We start from the raw sequence: 17,750 nt of genomic DNA, 5'->3' as shown, positions 1-17,750 counted from the left end.
AAACTGCTCAAAAATTCATGATACTCACCTCCAGCTTCTTCCTTTGTTCACCACTAGGCTCAGGGACAGGACTATTCAGAACTGTAGTTTGCATTAGGAAGCACTCTTTGCAAACACGACTCTGCCGGCTATTGTCTGCCTTAAATTCTGAGCACTTCCCACAAATCACCTGCATCAAAGCAATAACATGTTATTCTTTATCCATAACCCATCTTAGGGGACTGACCTATTGTCATTACAGTAGGAGTTTAGATACTGTGGTAGAGTTTTATAACAATGACAGTATTACAAAATGACACTGGATGGGGGGAATGCTATCTAGGATATGCTTATAAAAAAATCCAATGCATCTGCCTTGGGGCTTTATAGCATTTTGGTGTCAAAAGCCCTTGCTTTTGTGAAGCTCTCTTGGGAGTAACTCATTTTAATCATGGTGTGTAAATTAATTTGCCTTCAGATTCATGCTCCTTTCTTTGCCACTGACAGCTTCTCATTATTTTCTCCCTTTTTTCTAATGATACATTTAATAAGTAAATAAAATTTAAAAAATACATAAAATTCCAAATAAACCATAAACCCAATTATTTATATTTTGAGGTAATAAAAACCCTGAAAAAGCAACAACTTATTCATTTTGTGTCTATTTCTAGTCATTTTTCCCTTCTCTATGCCTAGTGAGGCTTTTTTTTTCTTTAACACACTCAGTGTTATTGTAAAGATCATTCTAGTTTTTTTGGGGGGGTTGCTTCATATTACTCTAATGACTGTCTACATTTATTTGCATTCTTTATATAGGTTCTTTTTAAAAACAAAACAAAACAATTCTATTCCTTGATATAACACAACTTATTGCACTTTTATCCAATCTCAGATAAGAAGATTGTTTTCAGTTTCTGGAAAGAGCTGGCCTCAGAATCAAAAAGACCTGGGTTCAGATTCTGTTTCTGATACAGAATGGTTGTGTCTGGGAAATTAAGCTTAACTTCTCAGTACTATAAGCATCTCCCTGAGGCAAAAGTTCTTAATGTTTTTTGTGTTATGGATTCCTTTTGTCATCTGGCATAATCATGGACTTTTTAGAATAATGTTTGTGGTTTACATTTACAACTGAAGAACAAGCTAAATTCAGTTAGAGGTCAGTGAAAATGAAGATGTATCTTTTTTCTCCATCTGAATTCACAAATCTGTGGAATCTATTTATGGACTTCAAATTAAGAACCTTTGATCTAAGACAATGTTGCAGAGGGGAGTTCCCTACATCCATGAAACCACAGGTCCAGTTCCAATCCCTAGATATAAATATAGCCACTATCCCTTTTGCTTTCCTAATTTTTGACTATACAAAAGAACAGGCTAAGCAGAAAGAGAAAGAAAAAGATGAGTAGTAGATGCCAGCTTGTAGCATAGCAGCAACATACAGAGGCTAGACAGACTGCTAGACTTAGACCTGAATTCAAATCCTGCTTCACACACAGGCCATCTATGTGAGTTTGGACAAGTTTCTCTGAGCCTTAGATTTCTCATCTGTGCAATGGGGATAATAATAATACATTAAGTGGCTTTTTCATAGGATTGTCATGAACCTCAATAAAACAATATATACAAAATGCTTTGTAAATGTTTAAGTGACAACAATTTACGTGCTTTTTATTGCTATTAGATATCTACGTTTGTGGACTTTTAAAGCAATATTTTCTAAACAGAAGAACTTTTCCATCTATATGAGGAAGAAAATAATCTTCTCCCTTTAGCCTCAGCCCTCTGGAGTCAGAAAATGAAATTCAAAATATGTTTTGAGACATTGTTTAGCAGTTATCACACAAACTAAAGGTTAGAAATAAGTTTCTAGAATAAGCCAAGTTGTTGGACAAAGTTCTATACAGTGTCTTCATCACCAATTAACTCTGGGCACATCCAGATAAACATAGTCAGATTCGGCCACATTGGGATTCTGCTCCTAAAACTAAGTTCATACACTTCAGACCCAGAAGCAAGGACCATCAGTATTTGCTTAGGGAAGATTTCTTGTTCTCTGGTGATAGTAATGAAATGAAATCAGGAAATGGGATTTCATCCTAAAAAAAGAGCCTCGAGGAACCCATCTGTAGAAAAGCCTTATCTGTGCTTGGGGCTAATTCACTGATTTGATTTTTTTGCCACTCTTCAAAATGGGAAAACCTTTGTTGAATTTTAAATTGTTAATAACTTAATTCCCAACATGTTTTCTCAACATCTATTCTGTGGGGATTTTTTTTGTTTTAACATTAAACAGTGATGTGACAGTCTGCCCTTGGGAGTAAAAAAGATTCTGATGACTAGAAACTAATAAATAAAGATTCAGAAATGTCCAATGTAAAGTAATAAAAGCTCCTCTATATCTGTACGATAGCTTGTGCATTAGGAAAAGCAGAAATCTGGGCCTGTGCCCAGTCTCTAGCCTTTATTTATTTGGGCCATTGGGATGAAATGGAAGAAATGCATGTACCCAGCAGAGAACTTTCCTTAAGATTCCATTGCTCCAGATTCAATCTATTTTATGTCCCAGCAAAGTTTCCTTTCTAGCTCTCAAAATATATTAGTTTCCCTGTCTCTCAGGCCTCCAAGAAACAATAATAACTAATATTTCCATAGCACTTTAAAGTTACACGTATTGACTCACATTATCCTCACCACAACCCAATGAGGAAGGTACCCCCGGCACCATTACTATTTCAGAAGTTAAGAGACAGGCTCGGAGGTCATAAATGCTAGTCACAAAGCTGGTTAGGGATAGAGATAGATGTATAGCCTGTCCTTCATGTGCAGACCTCTCTTCTCTATACTATGCTTAGTTTGCCTCTCAGCGTAGGTGTCTTCACTAGAACTCTACCCCTGAGGCTGGCATATCTTGATTGGAGAGCAAGAGAAAAGACACATTCCCTGAGTCTGGCCCCAAATTGAACTCTGCTTTCCTTCATATCCCACATAATTGTCCATCTTTCCTAGACCCCAATTTCTTCCTCACTATTGGTTCTTTCTCATCCTAATGAACCCCCCCCCCTTTTTTTTTAACGTAAGAAAGCTGAAATGGCAGAAAAATAATGAAGGCAAATGTCTTTCATAGTCTGATTCCTACTTATGAACTTTTCCTTCAGTCTTGGATTTTTATATCCCAAGTCCAGATAGAGAAGGTAAAAGTTTAAGAGGAAATAAAAACCTTGCAGTCACATGTTTACCAGCCCTGACAGACCTTTGTTTATGCCCTTTGGAAGTTTCCTGGGGCACTGAGACATTAAGTGACTTGCTCAGGGTCACCAATTAGTATGTGTTAGAGATAAAACTTGAACCCAGATCTTACTAATTCTGAGACTAGCTCTCTAATCACTACATCAGCTTGCTCTTCAATATATACATAAGATAACACGCATGTATATATACAAACACATATAACTATCATGTGTGTGTGTTCATGTATCCATATGATATCTTTGTCTTTTGTTTAATAAAGCCCTCTTCTGATGCCCTGTTGTGGAACAGACGTGACTCTGGGTCACCAAAAACTTGGGCAGAGCCTACCATAGCCCTGGTGATGAGAGGCATGTCTGTCACCTGAGGACTGGCCTAAATTCATCACCACTGTTGACAACATAGTAATACATTTTTCATGAGAAGGCAGTTAGGTGGCTGAGGGGACGAAGCACTGCACTTGGAGTCAGGAAGGCCTAAGTTTAAATCTGGCCTCAGATACTTCCTAAGTGTGATGCTGGGCAAGTCACTTTATGGCTGCCTCTGTTTCCTCAACTGTAAAATGGTGACAATAAAAGCATTTACCTCACAGGGTTGTTGGATGATAACATGAGTTGATGTTTGTAAAAGCACTTTATAAATAATAATTATTAATATTATATTATTTTTCAGCTACAATGATTTCAGAGATGAGATATAAACACTAACTTTAAAAGTAGACCCAAGCCTAGAGATAGAGCTACATAAATGGCAGTTGTAGACACAGAATTAGAGATAATTAGAGGTACAAGTGAAGTTATAGATATAGCCACAGACAAAGCTGAAAAGAGATGACTTAAAGACAAAAGTACTTACAGCCCCGCACTGTTTGCAGTGGTGCCTCCTTTTTGTAATTGAATTAAAGGTTTCGCTGCAGCTTTTGCAGGTTTGCTTCTCTTTGTCTCTTCTATTTTTAGATTTTCTGGAGTCAAGCTGAAATGGAGACAAATAACTTTGTGAGTATGAGTCAAGTACGGTCCAATATATCTTATTTTGGAATTCAATTACTGTGGCAGCATTTTTCTCCTGCTTGTTCCAGATCCTCAGGATTGAGCACGTATGAAAAACAGGGGCCTGGGATTGAACAGAGACCCTTGAGATGCCAGGCCATTGGTTTATTAGGCCCTGACATTGCTGAGGTGTACACGTGTGCACGAACGCATGCACACAAACATACTTCACACACAGGCAAATACAGGGATAAGCAATGACTTGGGGAAGCAACATCAAAAGGAGGAAGAAGAAAGCTGGTAGTTTTAACCAATGGGCATAAAAAAAAGTTCTAAGGATTAGACACATATGGTCACTAAACCCACCTAAAGCTCACAAACAGCAAGGCAAAGGTTCAGAGAGGAGGAAGAATCCTTTGAAGTTCCCCTGAATCTTTATTAGAACTGGATATTCCTGTATATGCCTATAAGGGAAAGGGGGAAGGGCTATGATTTCTCCTCAACCCTTTTCTTCAGCCTTGTTTCTACTATTTAGCAGATCCCTGGCATTTTCAATCTGAAGATGGCAGAATGTTCCCATTGATCTGTATGTATGTGTATGCGCGCACACACACACACACACACACACACACACACACATATCCACACAGACACACAGAAGAGGGAACAAGTACTCAGCAAAGAGAAATCACATGGGCAATTTCACTCTCTTTCATACAAACATACAAAGGGACACAAATAAATATAGACAGCCCAAGAGACATATATGCTCAGAGGTTCATATGTGAACATGTGGTATTTTCAGCACTGCTTAAAAGGCAAATGTAAACAAGAGCCTTGCAACATCATAAAAAATGAAAATTTTCCAGTGCCTTGAACATGTCATTATTTTTTTCTATTTTTTATTTTAATAATAAATTTCCATATAAGTTTTCCAAAGTCATATGATCCATAGTGTCTCCCTCTCTTTTTCCCTCCCCGCTCCCACAGCTGATAAGCAATTCAATCTGGGTTATACACTGAATGTGTCATCATTGATATTTCAATCATCCAATGAGTTTTCAAACTTCCTAAAATACTCTGCTATCAAAATAAAAGCCCTGGTGCCAGGAAATGAATTCCTCTCTCCTGCCTATCCCTCATCTCCACCTGTTAAAATCTTTCCCATCTTTCAAGGCCCAACTCAGAGAACACTTTGAAGTCTTCTAGGATTCCCTCAGCTGGAAGGGATTTTTCTCTTGTTTAGGAGTAAATACCTTGTCAGTTTGTTTTGTACTTGTTATTTTAATTTGATAAATGGTTCCTCCAGTAGAGTAAAAGCTCCCTGACAGCAGGAACGATGTCTTATTTTACCTTTATTTTATCATCTTATTTCATCATAGTACCCAGTGGTAAGCACAGAACAGATACTTAATTATTCTCTGGAGTAAGACTGTGTGATCTTCCTTCAAGCAAATTCATCTTCTGGAAGTGGTTGAGATTGGTTAACACTCCACAGGTGGACTATGTGAGTTAAACCTTTACTCCTGTTCCTGTGTGGTCCTGCTACTGCTGTGATCTCTACTAGGACTCCTACCAGACTCAAGACACAGGCTGTGAGACCATCCTTTGACTCTTGTTCCTGTTATCAAATTTTAATATATTAACTAAGGAGATTAATTTGAATAGTTATAGGAAGTAGACTTGTAGGTAGTGAAATCAGTAGTTAGTGGGGTTTAGCACTTTGACCATGGGTTAAGATCAGATCATTCCTATTCCTATCCCATCTTCCCTTACTTTAAAATAAACTGTTATACTTAAAAGTTTTACTCATTATTTTAATATACATATTTCACAGGAAATGCAACATCTAATTTAATTCAACAAACATTTATTAAGCACCTACTGTATACTATACTAGGGAGCTGGAGATACAAAGATTAAACAACAACACAGCCCTAGCTATTCACTACCAGAAATAGCTGATAGGAGCAGATTATAGCAACACTCTACAGGATACAGCAGGTCAGGAACTAGTGGAGCTTGGATGGAGACATGGAGAGCAGGGGGAGTAGCAAATGGATTTTGGTCTGTATTAGATCACTCTAAGAGCAGTGAAAGCTTGCAGGTTCCTAGGTTGTTCCTGAGATCCTGAAATAATACTCCAAGAGAATTGCAATAGGACCAGCCCAGACTTTCTCTACTGAAGTTCAGTAGAGCCCAGACTTAACATCAAATCTGAAATCAAGAAGTAGGCTAAAAATGAAAAAAAGAAATAAAGCAACCTCACCATAGCAAGCTATTATGATGGAAAGACCACTTAAGACATAAACAAAAGAAAATGACTTCAAACATCTATAAGGAATGCCTCACAAATTCAAATAAATTTTCTAGAAGAGATGAAGCCAAGAGTTTAAAAAAAGTTTCAAACTATTTTTATAAATGTTAGTGTTGGAGGAAAAAAAAAAGATTTTAGAATGGATTAAAAACAGAAGCCAATGACTCTATGAGGCAACAAAAAATACTGAAACAAAGTCAAAAGACTGAAAAAACATAATAAAATATAAGTATTTCATAGCAAAAACAACTGACCTAGAAAACTGATCAAGGAAAGAAAATATAAAGATTACTGGAATGTCTGAATATCATGAACAAAGAAAGAACCTAAATATAAATGCATATATATTTGAGAGAAAACTGATCAGATTTCTTGAAATCATAGAGAAAAGAGGAAATAAATGGAACTTTAATGAAATAAAGGACTTGCAAGCAATGCTGATGAAAAGACCAGAACTGCAAAGAAACTAAAGTTCAAACATAGAAGTGAAGAGTAACATAAAGTTACCACAAAGGAACAATGATAAAAGACTTAGCAAGGTTAAACAGCTTATGCTCAAATGAGGAGATGATACATGTATTCTCTCTGAACTCCACCATCATCAAGGTCCATAGAGGGAACCTAATTGGATATGGTTTGGGAATGGCTGTTATGTCTAAATAATCTTAAGAAAAGAATGGGGAGGGCTTAAGAGGGATAATATATTGTGAAGGGGTGAGGTGGGGAAGGTTAGGGAAAATTATCTCACATAATCAGGGTGAATAAGTGACATCTATACAAACAAGGAGAAGGGAAGGGGTGAGGGGAGAAGGAGCATGCATCTGACATCTAACATATCTCTCTCATCTGAACTGATGAAAAGAAGGAAGAATACACATATCTCACAGTTAAGAACAGAAATATATTTCACTCAACAGAGAAAGGAGGGAAGAAACAGAGAAAGGGAAGGAACAGACAGAATTACAAAGGTAGATTAAGAAGGATTAATTCTAAATGAAACAAATTTAAGGATGTATAAAGATATTTATAGCTTTTTGAATGGGCAAAGAATGGGAATCTGAGGGGATATCCATAAATTGAAGAATGGATGAATAAGTTATGATTTATAATATGGAATATTATTGTCCTACACCTTTATCGGCATAATGACCAACCAGGACTCCAAAGAATAATGAAGTGCTACTCACCTCCTCATAGAGAGGGAGAGGAGAAAATAAATATTTATATAGTGCCTACTACATGCTAGGCACTAGGAGACAGTTAAGTAGCTCAGTGGATAAAGTGATGGGTTGAAGTCAGGAAGACCTGAGTTCAAATCTGATCTTGGACACTTAATAACTGTGTGACCCCTGAAAAAAATCACTTAATCTCTATTTGTCTTAATCATCTAAAGAAAGAAATAGCAACCTATTGCAGTATCTTGGCCAAGAAAACCCCATGTTCCATGGGGTCATGAAGAGTCAGAGATGACTGAACAACAATAACAACATGGGCCAGCACTGTGCCAAGTGCAAGTATTAATATCCTCATTTTAAAGAGGAGGAAACTGAGGGTAAAGAGTCTTGCCCACAGTCAAGAAGGTACATCTTTTCAATTTAATCAGGCATGATACTTAGTCCAGAGAACAAAAGACAAAGTACTTCCAAGACAAAAACAAAATACTTCCTGCCCTCAAGAATCTGAAGCAGATAAATAATAATGGGGAGAAGGGGAGAGGTGAGAATCAGGAAGGGCTTCTATGAAGTAGAAAATGAAACTTTCACCTAGCCTTGAAGGAAGTCTAGGAGATGGAGGTGAGCATGGAGTATATTCGAAGCTGTGGGACAGCCTATACAAAGGCATGGAGATGAGCAACAGAATGCCAAGAGCAGATAATTGGCCAGTATGGCCAAAACATAAGGGTATATGAAGTGGTGCTGATATGCAACAATTCAGAAAGGGAGGTCAGAGCCAGATTAGGGAGGGCTTTAAATGTCAGGGAAAGGAGCTTGTATTTTATTCTAGTGGCAAAGGGGACCTATTGAAGTTTTTTTAAACAGGAAAATGATGAAATCTTTGACTAATGGACATAGAAGTAGCAAGAAGGGATGAAATGAGAGATATTGTTTATTCTCCCTCCAAAGGACTTTGCAATTGATTGGATATTGGGGGTGGTGAGGAGTGATGGAGAGAAGAATGTCAAGGATAATTCCAATAATGGACACCTAGATAACTAGATGGTGGCACCTCAACAGAAATAAGAAAGTTTGAAGGAAGAGAAGATGTCTTTATTTTAGACTTTAATTTTGAGAATAATAGGAAATCCAGGAAGAGATGTTGAGCAGGCAAATAGTGATGTATGACTAGAGCTCAGGAAATATGTTAAGGTTGAATAGGTAGATCTGAAAGTCCTTTGGATAGATTTAATAACTGAACCTTGAGAATTGATTAAGATCATCAAGGAAGTGTGGAGGGTATGAATCTTGAAATTTCTTAGACTTATGAATGTTAAAAATTTCCCCATTGGGGAATTCTCAATTGGAACAATTCCCTATTGGGAACATTCCACATTTTGACAGTGAGAACTCTACTTGGATCAGAAATGGGAGGACCTCTACTCCACCTGTACTTAAGACTGCTTTAGGGGAGAAAACTCCTTGCTAAACAATGAAAGTACTTGGGCCCATACTTATAATGAGGCAAAAAGTTCTTTAAGCCATGCCTATTTTTAGAATTAATACAATGGGTGCTAAGTACCTATTAAAGGTCAGGCAACTTGTAAACTTGCCAGGAGCAAAGAGGTGAAAACTTATTCAGAAGTTTTTCTGGTTCAAACTTACTAAAGGGATTAGTCAACCCAGCAGTGAATTCAGAATGGGCTGTCCCTTGGAAAACGTCTACTGTGATTGGTAGATGGAAGAACTTAGGGAAGGTGACATAGGAGAAAACCCCCTATATAAGAAAAAGCAGAATCTCTTGAAAGACAATCCTTTTGAGGAAGATCTCTTAGGAAAAAATCCTTTTGGACGAATCCTTTTGGAGAATCTCTTGAGAGAGGCTCTGGGGAAGGGAAGCTCTTGGAGGACAATCTCTAAGGAGGTCTCGCTGGAGCTCCTCTGTCCCTCTGGAGGCTCTTGAGAAAGGCCCTTTGAAACAGTCTCTGGCTGGAAGGCTCTTTGAGGAGGACTCTGGCTGGAACTCTCTCTGAGGAGACTCTGTCACTAGAATCCTTGCTTAGACAGACCTTGTGGTGAGTGATAAAAGACTGACTGACTGATCTCTCTCTCTTAAGACTCAGGTCTAGGCCATGTTGGCTTAAGGCCCTTCATACGTATTCCTTTCTTACTCTTTCTCTCTTTCTTTAATTCCTCATTGTATTATTAATTAAAATTCTCTATAAAACCCAGTTGACTTGGGTATATTCATAATTGGGAATATTTCCCTGGCGACCACCTTATATTTGATTTAAAACCAAGACACTGTAGTGAAACATATTTTCTGCGGTCAAATTTACTCACCCACTCTTTATCTACTATAATTTATACCTCAACTATTTAATCACTTACAATTTATACCCTTAACTCTTTTAACTGCCACAGTTTATGGCAGACAACTATTTTAAATATAACAGTTTATGGCTTCACTAATTTAATTGTTACAAGGGATAAGAGGGACTAACTAAGGCAGGAGGCAGAACCTTGGGGAACATTCACATTTTGAGGGTAGAAATGGATGATCTAGTAAAGGAGACATTGGGAGGAATAATTAGACAAGTAGGAGGAGAACAAAGAGAGCTGTATTATGGAATAATAGATCAATGAGCATTTATTTAGTGACCACTACTACTGCTACTGCTCACTTTAAGATTTGCACAGCACTTTCCAAATATTAGCTCATTTTGTCTTTACAACATCCTTGAGAGAGAGGTACTATTATTATCTGTATTTAACAAATATGGAAGTTGAGGCAAAAGGAAGTTAAGTGATTTGCTCAGGGTCACACAGCTAGAGAGTGTCTGAAATCAGATTTAAATTCAGGGCTTCCTGACTCCAGGTCCAGTGATACTGGGTTCCCTCAGTTGCCCTCAAGAGAAAAGTATCTAAGTTTATGGAGCAGAAGACACTTTCAAAAGCTGAAAAGAGGTCAAATAGAATGACAGCTGATGACAAGACTAGTTAGGTTTTTGTAGAGATGAACTGAGCCTATTTCTGAGGACCAGACTAGCTAAGTAGAGAGAAGCCCATCACTGAAGGGCTGGACACTGGAGGGCTGAGGGGATAAAGATATGACTTTTTCAGTCATAAAAACTCTCAAATGTTACTTAATAAAGCAGAAAAGGGGTATAAACAGAGAGGGGGCCCTGAGCACAAAAATCACAGCTCTTTTAAGTACTCATGCAAAATAAATATAACTGGTATATCTTACAGTTGGTTATTAGGCATAGCATTGGGCACCGAATATATACATAAACACACACATATGTACATAGGGAAGAGAAGGGAATAAGCAGAAAATAAAGTGTAGGGGTTTTTTTTTTTCATTTTAAAGTTGAGCAATTTTAATGCAATTTCCCATCCAAGCTAGTGTGGGGACATTCTAGGCATTATGCTAAGTGTTTTTTTACAAATACAATCTCATTCTATTTTTATAACAACTCTGGGAGGTAGGTGCTTTTATCTTACAAAAAGAAGAACTGAGGCAAACAGAGGTTAAATGAATTGTGCAAGATCACACACTCCTAAGTGTCTGAGGCCAGTTTTGAAATCAGGTCTACCTGAGTCCACCCAGGGCTCTATTCACTGCACTGCCTGGCTGCTTCATATGTACGGATTCCTAGTTTTCTTGACTAACAGTGAATGTATAGGAGATTCCGTTAGCATATTTTATATTAACATTTTCTGAGGAGAAAGTTAAATCCTCAGCAGGGAAATAAAACATTATTATTCAACAAATACCTCTGCATATCTACATGTGCATACACACATGTTATGCTGACATAAATATAAACACGAACACAGGTGCGCGCGCGCGCACACACACACACACACACACACACACACACACACACACACTTGTTGCCTAATAATGTTTTACCTCCCTGCTGGGAATTTAACTTTCCCTTTGTAAAATGTTCATGGAGGAAGTCCCTAGACATGGTGACTGTTCATGGAGAGAACCAGAAAATTCAAATGAGAACCACTACCACCACCAAGCGGTACTGTTCCACCACTGCAGGCAGAAACAGCTCACTCCACTTCTCACTGTTCCACTTCTTATAGTTCAGAAGCCTCTACAATGACACATGTGAGAATGGAAGACAATACAAAGGGATGGGAGAAGGAAGGCTCCCGCGCACCCTACTCTGTCTGCCACCTTTACCCACTAATTCTACAGAGGGTCTGCAAATACCTCCCATAAGGCCAATGTGCAAGCTCCCTCCCCTCTCCAACTTGAGGGAAGGGCTAAGCTTTGGGGGGACTCTAAACTAAGAGCGCAGACTTTCTTCCATACACACTCCTTTGAAAAATGCAGTAATCCTCTTTGGAAGAGAAAATACTCTTGCTTAAGAACAGCATTTTTCAATGCTGAAGAAGGGGCTCAGTGGTCTTCCTGCCATTGCTCTGTTAAAGAGTACTCTTTGAATTTCACGTTTCAAACAGTCCCCCAACCACTTGTACCATCTCCCGGGCCACATTCCTTTATCCTATTCACTGGTGTGTTTTTTAATACACATCAAATGATTTTCCAAAATCCAAATATATGTCCAAATACATATGACATTTCCTTTGCAGTACCTGCAAATTAAGTTATAGTAACCATGCGAAAAACAAAAAGCAAAACAAAACAACCCATGAGACCAATATGATGTATTCCCTGTGGAGCCATAAGGGCCTTCAGTGACTTCTGCTCTCCTTTTGAAGCATTCAGAAATGATCTCTTCAATAATACATACTAGAATTTTGTCAAGAATTAAAGTCAAGCTTAAATCAAACACAAAACTTTTCTCTCTTATTTGAAATGAAAAGATACTGTTTCTCCATTTCTAGCAATAAATCAAAGACTACAGAGTGGGAAGGGACCTGAGAGATCAAGCCCAACTCCCTCATTTTATAGAGCAAACTACTAAAGAAAGCCCAGGCCATTAAGTGATTTGCTCATGGTCACAGAGTAGTAAGTAGCAGAGGTAGGATTTAAGCCTGAGTCTTCTCACTTTAAATCTAATACTTCTCCTACATCATTAGTCCTGTGAAGAAGATCTCTCTGTAGTATACCCAACAAGGGGTCATCTAGCCTGACCTAAGATTTCTAGTGAAGGAGAAGCTACTTCCATTTTTAGAGAATGTCTAGTAGGTCTGCCCTCTGGGCCAAAACAGATTAAGTCTAATTTCTCTCCCACAGGAGAGCCCCACTTGAGTACTCAAAGAGCTGTGACACTATCAGTCATAGCTGATCACCTGCTAGAAAACAGCCATCATCTCCTGAGAAGAAGGAACTTCCAAAAAATATCAGCAGTGGTTAAAAAGAGCCTGGAGACAGCATAGGTTTGGGATGAAGAAACTGTTCCTACTGTCAGTCATTCTTTTCTGGTCTAGCAGCTGAAGAGCTGGCACCATGTCTGGGTAATCCACCATTGCTGCTTACTTTTTCCTTGATGGCACAGAACTCCCTGGAGTCAGATCTACTTTCTCAATTGCTAACTAATGAATAGGCTGCTAAGGCTGCTACAGGTGAGGGGTTGGTGTAAAGTACTAAAAGAAAAATGGTTATCAGGTAGCCCACAAACAGATAAGCGGAAGGAGTGCTGTGATACAGTTCTGAAATCAGGACAGTTTAGTCAACAAAAGTCCTTTGAGAAGTGGCTAGCTAATACAGCATGGGTGATCCTCTCTTGGCCTCAAAGGTACCTCAAACTCTTCTTCATACTATCAATCTTTTGCTCCTTTCCTCTGTGGATCTTCTGAGCTGAAGGCAAGCAGATGTCTTTGGGGGCCATTGGAAAGAGTTGTTCTCCAGTGGCCTAGGGTGAAATTCTCTCTGCTTTCTCAGGGGTAGGGAGCCATCTGAACAGGGGGAGGAACTATCTGCACAGTATACCATGAATTCTGTTGCATGATGTAGAAATGGACGAGATTCTAGCGGTCATCTATTCCAATCCCTATCTACATGACGAATCTTCTGTTCTGCTAGAAAATCTACAACTTGACCACTCTGCTAGCCTCTTAAGTCACAGCATACACATGTAAGCAAGCCAACGACAACCACAGTTACTAACTATTCTCTATCACCTTTTGGAAAATTAATTAGACCTTTGATTCAAATATTACTTTCTGAATGTCTTTTTTGTGAAAATGATCTTAACATTTGTGTGCCACGTGAATAATTTAAGGTAATATGCATATCTTTACAACTGTTTGCCTTATGGAATCCATGAATTTTCCTGACACTTACTCCTCCAAATCCACCACAGCCATCTGTCCCTGCCATGGACTCCACGGAGCTTGTGCTGGCCATCTGAAAAGAGGAAACACAAGTATGGAGATGATCTGGTCACAAATGTCACAGTTACTTATCCATTTAGTCACCAAACATTTATTGATACTTCTATGTATAAAGCACACAGGAATTAGGAGAGCTAGAAAGTTCAGTTGAGACCCAGAACCTGATTTCAGGAATTTTTGTGGGGGGATGAGGCTGAAATAACATCATAAACAATATTCCATGATAAGTGGATGAGAGAGGTCTGGGATCAAAGAAGGCTTGGTAAAGGAGAAAGAATCTGAATTTTGTTTTAAAGGATAGTTAGGAAGGAAATCATCAAGTAAAGGGGGGGAGGGAGAGCATTTCCAAGCCTAAAGATCATCATGAACAAAACCAAAGTGGCTGGAAGGCACAGACAAAGTTTAGGAGATAAAGAGTGCACCAGTTCAAAATGGTGGTATCTGTTGGTGATGGAATACTATTGTGCAAAAAGGAATAACAAACTGGAAGAATTCCATGCAAACTAGAACGACCTCCAGGAATCGATGCAGAGTGAAAGGAGAACGTTATACACAGAGACAGATAGACTGTGGTACAATCGAATGTAATGGACTACTCTACTAGCGGCAATGCAATGATCCAGGACAATTCTGAGGGACTTATGAGAAAGAATCCTATCCACATTCAGGGAAAGAACCATGGGAACAGAAGAAAAACAACTGCTTGATCACATGGGTCGATGGGGATATGATTGGGGATATAGTCTCTAAACAATCACTGTAGTGCAAATATCAACAATATGGAAATAGGTCTTGACAGTGGAATTGTGTGTCGGCTACAGGAGGGGGGTGTGGAGGGGAAAGAAAGAACATGAATCTTGTAACCATGGAAAAATATTCTAAACTAATTAATTAAATAAAAATTTCTAAAACTTGGGGAAAAAAATAAAATGCAGGGGGGTGGGAGGGAACAGTGGACCAGTTCAGCTGAAATACAGTGTGTAGAGGGGGAAGCTGGGTAGCTCAGTGGATTGAGAGCCAGGCCTAGAGATGGAAGGTCCTAGGTTCAAATCTGGCCTCAGACACTTTTCAGTTGTGTGACCCCCATTGCCTACCCCCTACCATTCTTCTCCCTTGGAGCCAATACACAGTACTGACTCCAAGATGGAAGGTAAGGATTAAAAAAAAAAGAAAAAAGAAAGAAAGAAATACAGCGTTTGTAAAGAGACATACTAGACGATGAAACCGAAAAGGCAAGATGATGCCAGATTATAAGGACCTTGAATGCTAGGCAAAAGAACTACTGAAGATTTCTAAACAGAAGGATGACAGAAATAAGTCTTCTGAAGAAGGAAGAAAGATCACAAGAAACTGAAGACTTACAAGAGTCATCTCTGCTTTCACATATCTGAAAAACTGCTATGGAGAAGAAACCATATTGTTTTATGGTTGGTCCCAGATGGAAGCAAAATTTCACCTCAATATAAGGAAAAGTATATTCTCATTTCTCTATTATGTTTCCCTTTAGCCTAATCTTTGGCCAGACACTCCACAGAGTTGATTAAAGCCTCTTCCTTCACCAACTCCACTCCATCTCCAAACACAAACATTTTGAAGCAGTTGGGCTGGAGGATGAACTGGAGAAGTATAATGAGAAATAGTACAATATAGCTGAAAGAGTACTGACCCTGGAGTTGAAGGATCAGTGTCAAAATCCTGCCTCTAAGAATTTCCATGGGATCTTGGGTAAATCATTTAATCCTCCTGGCTCTTAGTTTTCTCATCTGCAAAATGAGGGCTTTGGCCTAGATGACTTCTCACATCCCTTCTAGATCAGGATCTAAACCTACAATCCTAGGAATTCAAGCTCTCTCTCATACTTAGTCTCTTCACATTAAAATGGGGATACCCACCTCACAAGGTTGTTGTGAGGAAAGTACTACATAAACTATAAAGATTTACAGAAATGAGCCATTATTATTGAGAGCACACCCTTAATCCTGATTATTTGCTTTGTCATTAGTTGACTATAAAATTTACATTAATCTTCCCAAAAATATGAGTGGGGAGAGTGGAAAACTCTATATTCAAAATGAAGATAAGGCACTGGCCCTCCCCACCACTGTTAAGTTTTCAAAAAGCTGCTAGCCTGAAACAGAAACATACACTTAGCATGACCAGAAAAGCAAATCAAACTTTAGGAAAAATGAAACCAGTCCAGATCTCATTTATTCATTGTGTCTTATTAAGCCTGGCCATTAAAAACCCAATTCTGGAAATTAGAATTTCTATAAGCTCTAAAGCAAGCAGTGGGTTTATTATTATACTTCTCCGGTCAGATCCTGGGATTTCGTTAATATTCAACTTCTGTTGGCAATTTGTAATTTATTTACTTCCACTGGTATCAAGTTATTAATGTTAAACACCTGAGAAGACTATCCTTCCTCAATGAGTTTTTCTCAACAACAACAACAAAAAAAAGGCAGAAAGGGACTCTAGTGGATTCATCGGCCTCCTCACACTTTACAACAGGCCACAAACAATCATCATGTATTAGTAACTCCATTTCTTCCTTTGGAGTAACTAGTCAGTGGCCTAGGAAGTGTGGAGGCTGCAAGCATAAAGTGAATCCCTGAGCACTGGAGCTGCTTTATAGAAGAATAAAAAACAAAGGGACTCCGGTTAGGCCCAGTTGGGGAGTGGTGTTCATTTCTGGCTGACCCAGCTGATGAGAGATACTGACAGACTAGAAGGAATCTAGAGAGTAGGGTAAATAGCATGGGGAAGGTACTTCAAAACAAGGAGCAAAAATAGGAGCCGTGTCTCTAAGTCCTCAAAAGTCACATGAGTAGCAGTGTTGTACAGTGGCAGAGCTGGACTTGGCATCAAGAGAGCTGAGAGACTGTGTTTAAGTCAAGTCATTTTACCCTGAGGGCCTTAATTTCCTCTTTATTCCTGAAATGAGGCAGGTTAGGCTAGCTGGTCTTTATTCAATTCATAGCAAGTTTATTAATCATCTGCTAGATGTAATGTACTGTGCTAGGTACTAGAGATACAAAGACAAAAAAGGAAATCATCTGTGAGTTCAAAGGGTTTACATTCTAGTAAGTAGAGGAAACATGAACATAAAGAATACAAGGAATGTTGAGGAGAGAGCACTAAACACTTCTTAGGTATCATGCTATCTGCACTGGAGAACTTGTTTCTTTTTGGAAACATTCCTGGCAAATGTTCACCCAGCCCCCATGGCAATCTATTCTACTCTGGAGGAGATTTCATTGTTAGCAAGTTTTTTCTTACAGTAACCCTGAATTAGTTAGCACTTTCAGTTCTGCCATCTGAAAACAAGCCTAACAAATCTGATCCTTTTCCCATCTTCAAATATTTGAAAATAGTGATCATGTCCCTGTCCCACCTTAAAGTCTTCACTTCTCCTGTCTAAGCATCCTTCAACCAATCCATGTATGACCTAGTTTAGAACCCCCTTAACATCACGGTCAACCTCTTCTGGACACATTCAAGTTTACAAAGTTCTCTTCTAAAATGTGATGCTGAGGATTGGACACAAAGCTCCAGATATGGTATTACCAGGTGAGGAAAAGAGAACTATCACCTCCCTTTTCCTGAAGGAGATGATACCTCTAAGTCACTATGTCATTTGGAGCTTTAAAATCTACAAAGGAGTCATAGGAAAAGGGATCAGATTTATTCTGCTTGGCTCCAGAGGTGAGAAAACTTAGGTAAATGGGTAAAAATTATAGG

The 17,750-nt window shown here is 38.7% G+C and overlaps 1 protein-coding gene across 4 annotated transcripts in view; it reads right to left on the bottom strand.

The window, feature by feature from the left end:
- Nucleotides 1-17,750, bottom strand: part of FGD3 (FYVE, RhoGEF and PH domain containing 3) — a 217,454-nt gene that overhangs the window by 12,300 nt on the left and 187,404 nt on the right. For all 4 annotated transcript variants that reach the window (XM_056805261.1, XM_056805262.1, XM_056805264.1 and 1 more), the window contains exons 15-17: nt 13,960-14,022; nt 4,081-4,197; nt 29-169 (exon numbers count right to left, since the gene is read on the bottom strand). In XM_056805261.1, the coding sequence (XP_056661239.1) occupies nt 29-169; nt 4,081-4,197; nt 13,960-14,022 (321 nt within the window). The remainder of the gene's footprint in view (nt 1-28; nt 170-4,080; nt 4,198-13,959; nt 14,023-17,750) is intronic.

The sequence above is a fragment of the Monodelphis domestica genome, chromosome 7 (genome assembly GCF_027887165.1).
Source record: "Monodelphis domestica isolate mMonDom1 chromosome 7, mMonDom1.pri, whole genome shotgun sequence".
In the NCBI taxonomy this organism is placed as follows: Eukaryota; Metazoa; Chordata; class Mammalia; order Didelphimorphia; family Didelphidae; genus Monodelphis; species Monodelphis domestica.
Note: the sequence above shows the minus strand (reverse complement) of the source record. Positions and strands in the feature narration are given on the sequence as shown.